The 9,676-nt window shown below is 35.9% G+C and overlaps 1 protein-coding gene across 1 annotated transcript; it reads right to left on the reverse strand.

Annotated features, from left to right (window-relative positions):
- Positions 1 to 8,903, reverse strand: LOC110783946 (uncharacterized). The gene is made up of 8 exons (XM_021988340.2): positions 8,366 to 8,903; positions 7,306 to 7,557; positions 5,531 to 5,599; positions 3,102 to 3,294; positions 804 to 2,787; positions 558 to 610; positions 405 to 449; positions 1 to 248 (listed from the first exon to the last, which is right to left on the reverse strand). The coding sequence occupies exons 1-5, from the start codon at positions 8,804 to 8,806 to the stop codon at positions 2,363 to 2,365; spliced, it is 1,380 nt and encodes a 459-aa protein (XP_021844032.2). The 5' UTR covers positions 8,807 to 8,903; the 3' UTR covers positions 1 to 248; positions 405 to 449; positions 558 to 610; positions 804 to 2,362.
- Positions 8,904 to 9,676: the final 773 nt, after the last annotated feature.

Here is a 9,676-nt window from a genome sequence, read left to right on the forward strand (position 1 = left end):
TAGAGAGGGAAAAAAAAAATCATCATTTAGTCGTTCGACTAGGCGTTAGATAACAAACATGTTAACGACATAACAATATAACATTAGTCAAATAAAACAGTCATTACTAATTAGTGACATTGAAACTGCTTTGGTTTGTTGTTGAATACTCCGTATTCCGTAATAATCAAATCCAACGCCTGTGACTTCTTGAGCTACTTGCTCCTCCAAACCACCTCTCCCAGTTTACATCCACTGGCCCTTTTGTCCTGTAAACACAATCCAACCACAGATATTTATTTTTAATTAATACACCATATTAATGGTTTGATCATATTTATTGTCCGCCCAATTAGTATTTTACCTTTACAACAGAGTAAATAATTCTGATTCAAATAGCAAATTTAAATTGTTTGAGTTCTTACAATGGAAGAAGAGGGTCTGGAACTGATTCAATTCCTGAAATCAACCTGTTTTATACAATTGCAGAAAATTAAGAACAATAATGTTCTAGAAAATAAAATAATCCCAGAATTTTAATTTTAGAAATGTAATAATTATGAAGAAATGTTACTTACTCATTGCAAACTGTAGAAGGTCCACCCATAGTTTCAAGCTCATTTAATTCATCCTAAAACCCCAAAAAATGAAAAATAAACATAATTATTTAATTAAAGTGGGATAAAAGAATAGAGAAACAGAAACCCAATAAAAATATATACTCCCTTTGTCCGAATTTAGTTGTCACACTATTAATTAATTCCGGACAGAGAGGGTACTTATTAATAAAAGATTAGTTGGGCAAAATGGAAGAGCAAAGAAACCTGGATAAGTCGGATTTGCTGATCAAGATGAGAAATTGCAGCTTGTAAACGATGTCTACCGATGAAGCTTGAAGGAGTTCTTGATCTTCCATTATTTCTGCTTGCAGAACTTGCAGAAACAGAAACAACAGCAGTAGCAGCAGCAGCTGCTGCAGTAGTTTCCCCTGAAGTTGCAGCTTGTTCTTCATTTTCTGGCTTCATTTTTGGAGAGCGAAAGTGAAGGGAAATGAAGAAAAGTAAGAAACTTCAACTTCCAAGCTTATATGAATAAGATTATGATTAGCTTATAGGTATGTTTAAGTGTTAATTTATTATGATTAGCTTATTTCATACGAAATATATCCAATAATATATTTCGGCCTCTTCAGGTGGTCCGCCTAGTTTTCTTTCCCATATACTCCAACTCGACTACTTGTAGACTTGTAGTCACTTAGACTCGTAGTTTTACGGTTTTAACTTTTAAACCGAAGTACTAAAGTTTTGGCCTTTGGTCAAAATCTCAAGTAGACTAGTATAGAAGTACAGGTAGTCTTGGTACACTAGAGCTTAGTTTTAATTTGAAGTACTGGATTATAAAGTGGGTGACACTTTAATATTGGACAGCAATTATGTCGTAAAAGGTGATTGAAAAGTAGTTTAATTATTAGCCATTATTCAAGGAATTGGGAACTTGATCATAACAAATTCTCCTTGATCTATGAAGCAAGATCTGGTCCCACATCATGGGCCGTATAGGTATATCTAATTTTATCCATGCTAAAGTTGATGGAAAAACTCTACTTGCTTAGGTGTTCAACATCATAATAACATCACTTCATTTCTTTAATCACAAGGTGTTTAACATCATTTGGATGCTAACCAACTTAACCTTTATGGAAACTAGAATGTCATGATAAATGTAAAATCATATCGTAGTGGGACGTAGGGTAATACAGAGTAGCAAACTAGCCATGATACTCTCTACGTTCCTTAAACAATTCAACAGTTTCCTATTTGTATTTTATGCGGTCTCTAAGCAGAAGGAATAAAACAACTACTTTCTCAACATAGCGTCACAATCCGACTCAACTCACGCATGAAAGCGGCATGGATATTTTGCCATTCAACACCACCTACCCAGCTAACCTCCATCAATTTATATGCTCAAGTAGTCAAACAATTACGCGAACTTAAAAACAAAAATGAGCTCATTAAAGCCGCCTTCTGGTGGCTGAGCTGAGTATTCCTTCGCATGTGGATTGATTTGACCCTTCAACAGTTTTACAAGTAGCCGTGGTTGTTGCCCTTTTGTTCACAAACTACAAATTTAAAGACAAGTACACCCGGCCCGGCGGCTTGATGACACGCACCCCTACGAGCATGGGATATCAGTCGGTCTTCGCAGTAATGCTGTTACAAAAAATAGCAAATACTCCACAACAAATAAAAAGTGTGGACTTGTACACATTAATAAAAGTCTTGCATAATCTTGAATGAAAAGTTTTCCCTGTGAAGGCCTAAACCCTAATCAAATAATTCTAGTAAAAATATCCCTCCATTGACAAAATTTGAGTAATATCTTACATTTTCTGAATCACTCTGAGCTTCGCACTCCTACACCTCGAGTTTAATTTCTCTTCCTCGGTAGATGCTGTTATAGGTCTCTTAGTTAGAATTACCCCAGCAGAGCCTTTTACTACTTGCTTAATCCAAACTTCCTTTTCGGCGGGGTAATAGTTAAACTCTCTTGGCTCAGCTCCAAATTCTGCCTCTTTTATAACCGTGTCTCCTTTTCTGTGAATGTTATTGATGATGTTGAGAAAAGTCTGTTTTACGATCCTGTCTTCCAAACTGTGGAAAGATATGACTGCGAGTCTTCCACCAGGACCAAGGCAATCAAAGCAAGAGTAAAGAGAATTTTCCAAAGTTTTGAGTTCATCGTTAACTGCTATTCTAAGCGCTTGGAAAACCCGTGCAGCAGTCTTTATCCAGCCCTGCCTACCTCCTGTTGAAATCACTTTGCATTTTCAGTTTTCCAAGCACGTGTTCATAAATTTCTCACAACAGTTTTGGCTTGCAAATCAATTTTTACACTACCCATAATCAAGTGTTAAATCATAGAGACCACCATAAGAAAGAAGATCAGCATGTAATGACCTTAGGCGCAAAAGACAACACAATCTGAGAACGAGTGCTATAGTCCTTAAGTTCTAACAAAAGTGCGCCCTTTGATTTTTTGAGGTCCAAGGATATCTTTTAAAAAAAACTTTGAAAACAACTTAGGCTTGCAATGGACATTCAGCTTTAGTAAAGTCATACCTTTCATTCTAGAGGTTGTGCCGCGTATAAGATCCACCAAATCACCGGTTGTATGAAACCCACCATCTAGACGAGCCTTAACAATCTTGTTCTGGAGAGAATACCAGTTACTTTCTTCTCCATATTCCTGAAGGATTCTCCCAACTTCAGTTGGTGGCCAAGAATTCAGTATATCCTCTGCTTTTAAAATACCCTGTTACAGACCTGTTCCATTCAGTTAATCACATAATTAATACCAAAAATCTATCAGGATTTACACAGGAGATAGGAGGCTACATTATAAAGGTACATCCTGCATTCATAAACCAATGACACCCTCAGACAAAAGTCAACACAAAGAGGTTGTCCATGACAATATTTCGGCATATAAAACAATCCCTGTTGCTTTAAACTCTGTTTAACAATCTATAGTTTATTCCTAAGGGCACCGCGCGCGACTCGCCAACTACTTCAATCTAAAAAGAGAGGAGAAAAGCAGTTAAGTTTAGCTAATGGAATTTTATGGGTAATCATTTGACAACATATTCGACGTTGTCTAAAGCCCGATTAGAAGACATCGAACACAATCTTGAAAGCATCAGCCCAACTATGTACTCCTTGGTCCCTACGTTCCCAATTATTTGACACTTTTTGACTTAATATTTTATTTGTGATAGTTGGTAGTGGAGTATTTTTTTTATTCTATTTAATGGATATTGGGGGATTCTTTATAATAGTTAGTAGATATTGGGTCTATAGTGAACAGAGATAAATAATTTAAAATAGTGAAGCGTGTCAAAACTAGAGATGGCTTTATATGAAAAGAGTGTCAAGTAAATAGAAATAGGGACAAAAGGAATACTTATGTAGTTACGTAGCCAGTCCTTTTTCCCCAAGGTATAAACTATAGATCGTTAAACAGAGTCAGAAGGAATGGTTTCGTATGCCAAAATATTGTCACGCACAACCTCCACCATGTCAACTCTAATCTTCCATGCTATATCAATAGTTGAAAAACACACATGACCCCCTAAATAAATGTAGATAAGAACACGTGGCTTTATGGCCTAGTGATATAAAGTCAACATAAAGTTATAAGTCAACTCTCACATGCCAGTCCACTTCAAACTTTCGTGCCAAATTTGTAGCAGAATCGTAGTGACGTAGTGTTCTTAAGGTATATCGAATCCGATAAATGCATAGCATATGAAACCTTCCTTAGACCATTGAGGCTTCACCTCGCTCACATTTGTAGCCGAGATATAGAATACAACCTTCGGTGAAGAAAGACTCTTGCGTGAGGGTTTCCATTTTGGTGTCCATCAACAAATTCACTATGACCCTCGTGAAGGGATGTACATATTTGGTAGTGTCCGCCATTTTGTACCTTGGATGGGGAGTAAAGAGAATTGGGAAAATGATGGATGGTTGTTTGTAGAGAAAAAGAAAAGGAAGTGATGGATAAGAGAAAAGAAAATGATACCTCTATTTATACATACAAAGGGTAAAGGATGGATTATGGTAGTTCGAATGAATAGGATACTAGCCTCTATTTATAGATACACGAAAAAAGTCGGTGATTGTTCATAGAAAGATGAGTTGGATTAGGGTAAATAGAAAGGTGAGTTTGGTGTTTAAATTATCGGCTCATAAGTAGATATGTTTACTGTTTACGCATTCAATGCATCTATAGTTCTATGAACAACCCTCTATTTGCAGACACTGCTGCTAGTCTTTTCTTTTCCCTTGTTGCTCTGGTAAGTGGTAACCATTGTTTCATTTGCCAACAAGCAGACAAGATGGTTGTCACACAATGAATGCTTTAGTTGGTCTTAGTTTGCATTCACATCTAAATGTCCTCTAATTTTTTGTAGGGGTATCAATGCTACATCTATCGGTTTGGCAGTCACAATTTTCACAACATGTGATAATTAATTAGGGTTTATCAAATAAGGTTTAACTAATTTTAGTATTTTACTATGCTGCATTCACTAGTAATAACGATGGTATCAAACTCTCGTTATAAAGAAGTCATTGGTCCAAGAGTAGTTGGTGACTACCACAATTGGACCACTGCATAATTTTAGTCCCTTATACGCAAACCTCTTACAACTTAGTCTTAAGCTCCTTGAGCGTTGCATATATGATTATTTGTATTCAGAAAAGTAAGAGACTACCCCAAATAGCCTCTCTGCTGGACTTCAAAAAATAATGGAATACATTTTCACCTGTGAATCGTGTTGGGTGGTGGTTTGTTTATAAAGAAAAAAACAGAGGAAAATACTAAAGCTTAGTAGTTACAGATTTATGATAATGTATCAAAATAAAGAACCTAAAACTGATTCTATTTTCAGATAGTCATATATCACTACTACCTATAAAAATACAACAATATAGAACTTACAACCAGCAGAAAGAAAAAAATGGTGATATGTAAATCCTGCTCATACCTTAGGATCCATTCGCATATCTAGTGGCCCATTGTTAAGCATGCTAAATCCTCTTCTAGGATCATCAACCTGCAGATTACAATGGTGGCCACATGCTCATGAGAAGAGGAATCACGATGAGGACTAATAAGATATCCAAACATATCTTTAATATTTTGACATGCCAAACATGGATCCAATGTAAGCACAATTACTATATGACTTATGACATTTTAGATTAACTGTTGCAACTTCAATTTTGTAATTTGGGTAGAGTGAATAAACATAGAACTTCAAATATGATTTCAATTGACAAACACTTCCTACTAAAGATAAAAAGGTTGATGCAATTTATCAATCGCAATTTCTTGTATATGCATGTCACCTTAGGCACTTAGCTGATTAGCAGACTTGTATTAGCAAAAAAAAAAAAGAATATTTATTCTAGATAGCATAAGGCAACTACTAATATTATAAGAAGTAAAGGGTGACTTAATTCCAAGGTTAATCTACTAATTAAAGTACTCCTTTTATCAGCAATACTGAAAAAGATTACATTGACCACGATCTACTCTTTACCTAACACCATCAAATAGTAGATTGACTAGTCCAGTCAACAATTTGAAGTAAAATCTACTCCTTTTGCCCATCCTACTGTTTGCCAAACAAAAACTATGAGCTAACATAATAGGTGGGAAGAACAAGAAAATATGCAAAAGAGTAGCAGGATGAGCTGCTGGAGGCGTAAATTCAACAAAAACAGCAAGTCTTAGGCCCAAAAAGATTGGGGCCGGCTAACATGAACCGTAATAAGGACCATCTGCGGAATGTGAAGTAAGAGAAAAAAAAAAGATAAAAAAGAGGTTATGTTAAAGAGAGTAGACACGAGGCACGAAAAGAGGGAACACGAGGCCGGTTTAAAGAAGAGGCAAAAATATGTTTTGATAAAATAATAAAAATAAAAATAGGAAAATGAGAGAAGTTTGCAAAGGAAATAGAAAAAAGAGAGAGATGGAAAAGAAGCAAAAGGCAAAAGGGTATGGAAATCTGTTAAGAAAAAGAAGAAGCACGGACTCGGAACTGGACATACTTAATTTCTAGGCTTTAATCTCTTTCTGATGAATCTCAAGCCCAAATTCAAATCAGAGTTAAATTGCTGATATTATAGGTGAAGTAGCCCCATAGAGAAAAGGAGTTTCAGTATGTGAGCAAATGTGTTTGCACCAAGCGAGAGAAGGAGAAAAGAAGAAGAGAAAAAAGAATACGGAGTACAAAAGAATATAAAAGAAATGGGATATCAGGAGTTTATGGTCTATAATTGTGCACTACAAAAACTAAAAGGCTACCGGCTAGAAGAAAACCGATCAACTTTTAAGAGAAATGATCAATTAAGAAATAATCCATTTACTTTCATCTAGAAGGTAATTAAAAAAAAAATCAGTTCCAATGGTTCACATCTTATACAGCTTTTAGGTTATATTAACTGAGACATGCATTAGATAACTCTAAATTGGAAATATTGACCTTACTTTCACCTAAGCAGAGCAAGTATTCCAAAAAGAGCACGAACCACCTCTATTTAACATTACTTTTTCATAGTGATTAATGTACCTTCAGAGTATCTGTTGGGCACCGTATTCAACTAAAAAGGAAATCAGCAGCTATAACAGCTTAAACCTTTTAGCTAGCCTTTACTTACTAGACCAATATCATCATACACATGTAGACTAACAGAAAAACCAGAGAGAAAAACTTCAATTGTACTATTGCAATCTGCAGAGTGTTCAAAAGCTTACCTGCATGGAAGACATTCCCAAGTCCATCAAAATCCCATCAACTCCAGACAGTAAAAGATTTTCCTCAACCTGGCCAATTGCTTGCTTGATTTCTCTGAAGTTCCTCAAAAGCATATGAGCTTTCAAATCGATATTTGAACAGGCAGACTTGCTGTTCAGCAGATTATTGATTCGAGATTTAGCCTTTTCATGGGCTACTGGATCAACATCTAATCCAACATATTTTTGCAGTTCGGGATGAGCTTGAATTATCTGTAGAGCGCATTAAAAAAACTCAGCAGCAGAAATAGAGATTTTTTATGCAACCTCCATGTCAGCTGAGGTCTGAGGGTCTATGACTAAATCGGTATTCATATAAAGGGGAAGAATATATATGAACTTTAACATGAGACATGTGAACAGTACAAGGTATATACTGCTATACTAGGAAGCAAAACAAGATAAAACGTGTTTACGTATAATTATATAGTGTTCCTTCCCTTCATTAAAGTCTATCTTCATTTTTTAAATAATTCAGACTTGAGATTTTCCAGTTTGTTGCTTGAGCAACTTCACATAGAGAAAGGAGGGCATATAATATTCAGAGAAGATCACTATGGTGTTTCCTCAGTTCAGACAACAAACGGAGTAGTTAACGACATTTCTGTTACATGAAATCATCATCAAACATGGCTCTCCAACATTCATTAGTTCTTTTCATACATCCGAGTGTACCTAGAATGACAGAACCAAAGTATATTTTTCACTCATTTGCCAACATACCAGCGAGAAGCTCACTCAATATGAACAAACACACAGATTATTACTCATACCCGAGAGCGCTACAATAACCCTAAGTCTTCCTTTCCACTCCAGAAATTGACAAACAAACAAAACCAAGCACCAGTGCACCACCATCAACATTTCAATCAAATAAGTTCATTTCTTCAATTAAAAATGCAATAATCAGATAAATAGTATCACAATCATCAATTTCAGACCCTAAAAATTTCGAAACCCTGAATTAAATAACACCAACATTGCAATTTAATGAAATTTCAAAGTGAGCGAGAAAACTAACAGCGCAAGAATGACCAGCGGCACCTAGGGTACAATCGACGAAAGAACGAAGCTGAAACGAAGACGATGAAGAATCAAACACATCCAAAACTTCACCAAGCATAACAGGAACATGACTCTCTTCATCTCCATATTTCTTAATGTAATCCTCGTCGAATTCCTTGTCCGACCTCGTCCTCCTTTTCACGAATTTCAAAGCAGAGGATTTCGACTTCGAATCCGACGAAGCTGAACCCGAAGCTACAACAATGGCGGGAGAAGAAGACGAAGAAGTTGTCTTCTTGTTCTCACTCTCTCTCCTCTTTTCCTGCTTCTTCTTTTTCGGAGGAGCGTGGAAGGTGCTGAAGGAGATGGTAGTTGCAGGAATGGAGGAGAGAGGTTGAGAAGATAATTTGAGGGAGAAGAGTTTTATTAGGGATGCTGAGACTGCTGCTCTCGCCATTGTTGTTTGTTGATTATGTTTTCTCTCTCTACCGACTCCAAACTAATTTGAGTGGATGCTCCAGTGGTCTGGGGTAAAGTGGGTGATGGGTCTTTGGAAACTAACTCGGGTCGCTTGGGTTGAGCACTTGAGCTAATATGGAGTACGGATTTTCTAAAGAATTTCTAATTGAAACTGTCCTTTGTTTCATTTGGATAAAAATTGTGGGCAACAAAACAAAAATTAGTCTATGCATTGATACATGACATACATCTTTGGTCTATGTCGTTTATCAGTGTATTTTCAATCTTTTGCAACAACAAAATTGATTGCAAATTCAGTTATGTTGAGGCAAAAATCTTATCTTCTAACTAGCCTTACCTTCTATGGAGTAATTTTAAAATGTATGGCCAAAATTAAATTATGATTGCATTTTTATTTAATGCTCCAAACTGTCTATAAATTGTGTTATTTCATAACATGATTAATATCACACCTCCTTTATCTAGTTTTCTCAAATAGTATTACATAATACTAATTACAATATGAAATTTAATTCCACTTCTTCAAGTTTAAGTGATGCATAATGATGAATTTTATCGGGAAAGTTCGTGAATTATCAATGGTAGAAATTGCATGGAGATATGTTGTTAATGGCAAATGATAAATCCAAGGAAGAATTCACTTCTTCCAAGGAAATCAACTTTGAAAAAATGTAAATTTCCTTGGATAAAGTAAAAATTTCATTGGATTTATCACCTCCCGTTGTTAATATCGATGTCCAACAAAACGAACATTGAGGTTTAACTCGAAAGAGCTTCAACCCCTCATCATTCATCACTAGACCTGGTTATTAGACAGGGTAGTCCAATGGATATAGGGTTAGGATCA

This window comes from Spinacia oleracea, chromosome 1 (assembly GCF_020520425.1).
Source record: "Spinacia oleracea cultivar Varoflay chromosome 1, BTI_SOV_V1, whole genome shotgun sequence".
Classification (NCBI taxonomy): Eukaryota; Viridiplantae; Streptophyta; class Magnoliopsida; order Caryophyllales; family Amaranthaceae; genus Spinacia; species Spinacia oleracea.

Excerpts from the sequence above, each read along its gene's own strand:
- LOC110783946 (XM_021988340.2), bottom strand. The coding sequence starts at position 8,806 with ATGGCGAGAGCAGCAGTCTCAGCATCCCTAATAAAACTCTTCTCCCTC. Across the intron at positions 5,600-7,305 it reads TGGGAATGTCTTCCATGCAG|GTTGATGATCCTAGAAGAGG; the intron begins GTAAGCTTTTGA and ends TGTAATCTGCAG. Across the intron at positions 3,295-5,530 it reads ATATGCGAATGGATCCTAAG|GGTATTTTAAAAGCAGAGGA; the intron begins GTATGAGCAGGA and ends GGTCTGTAACAG.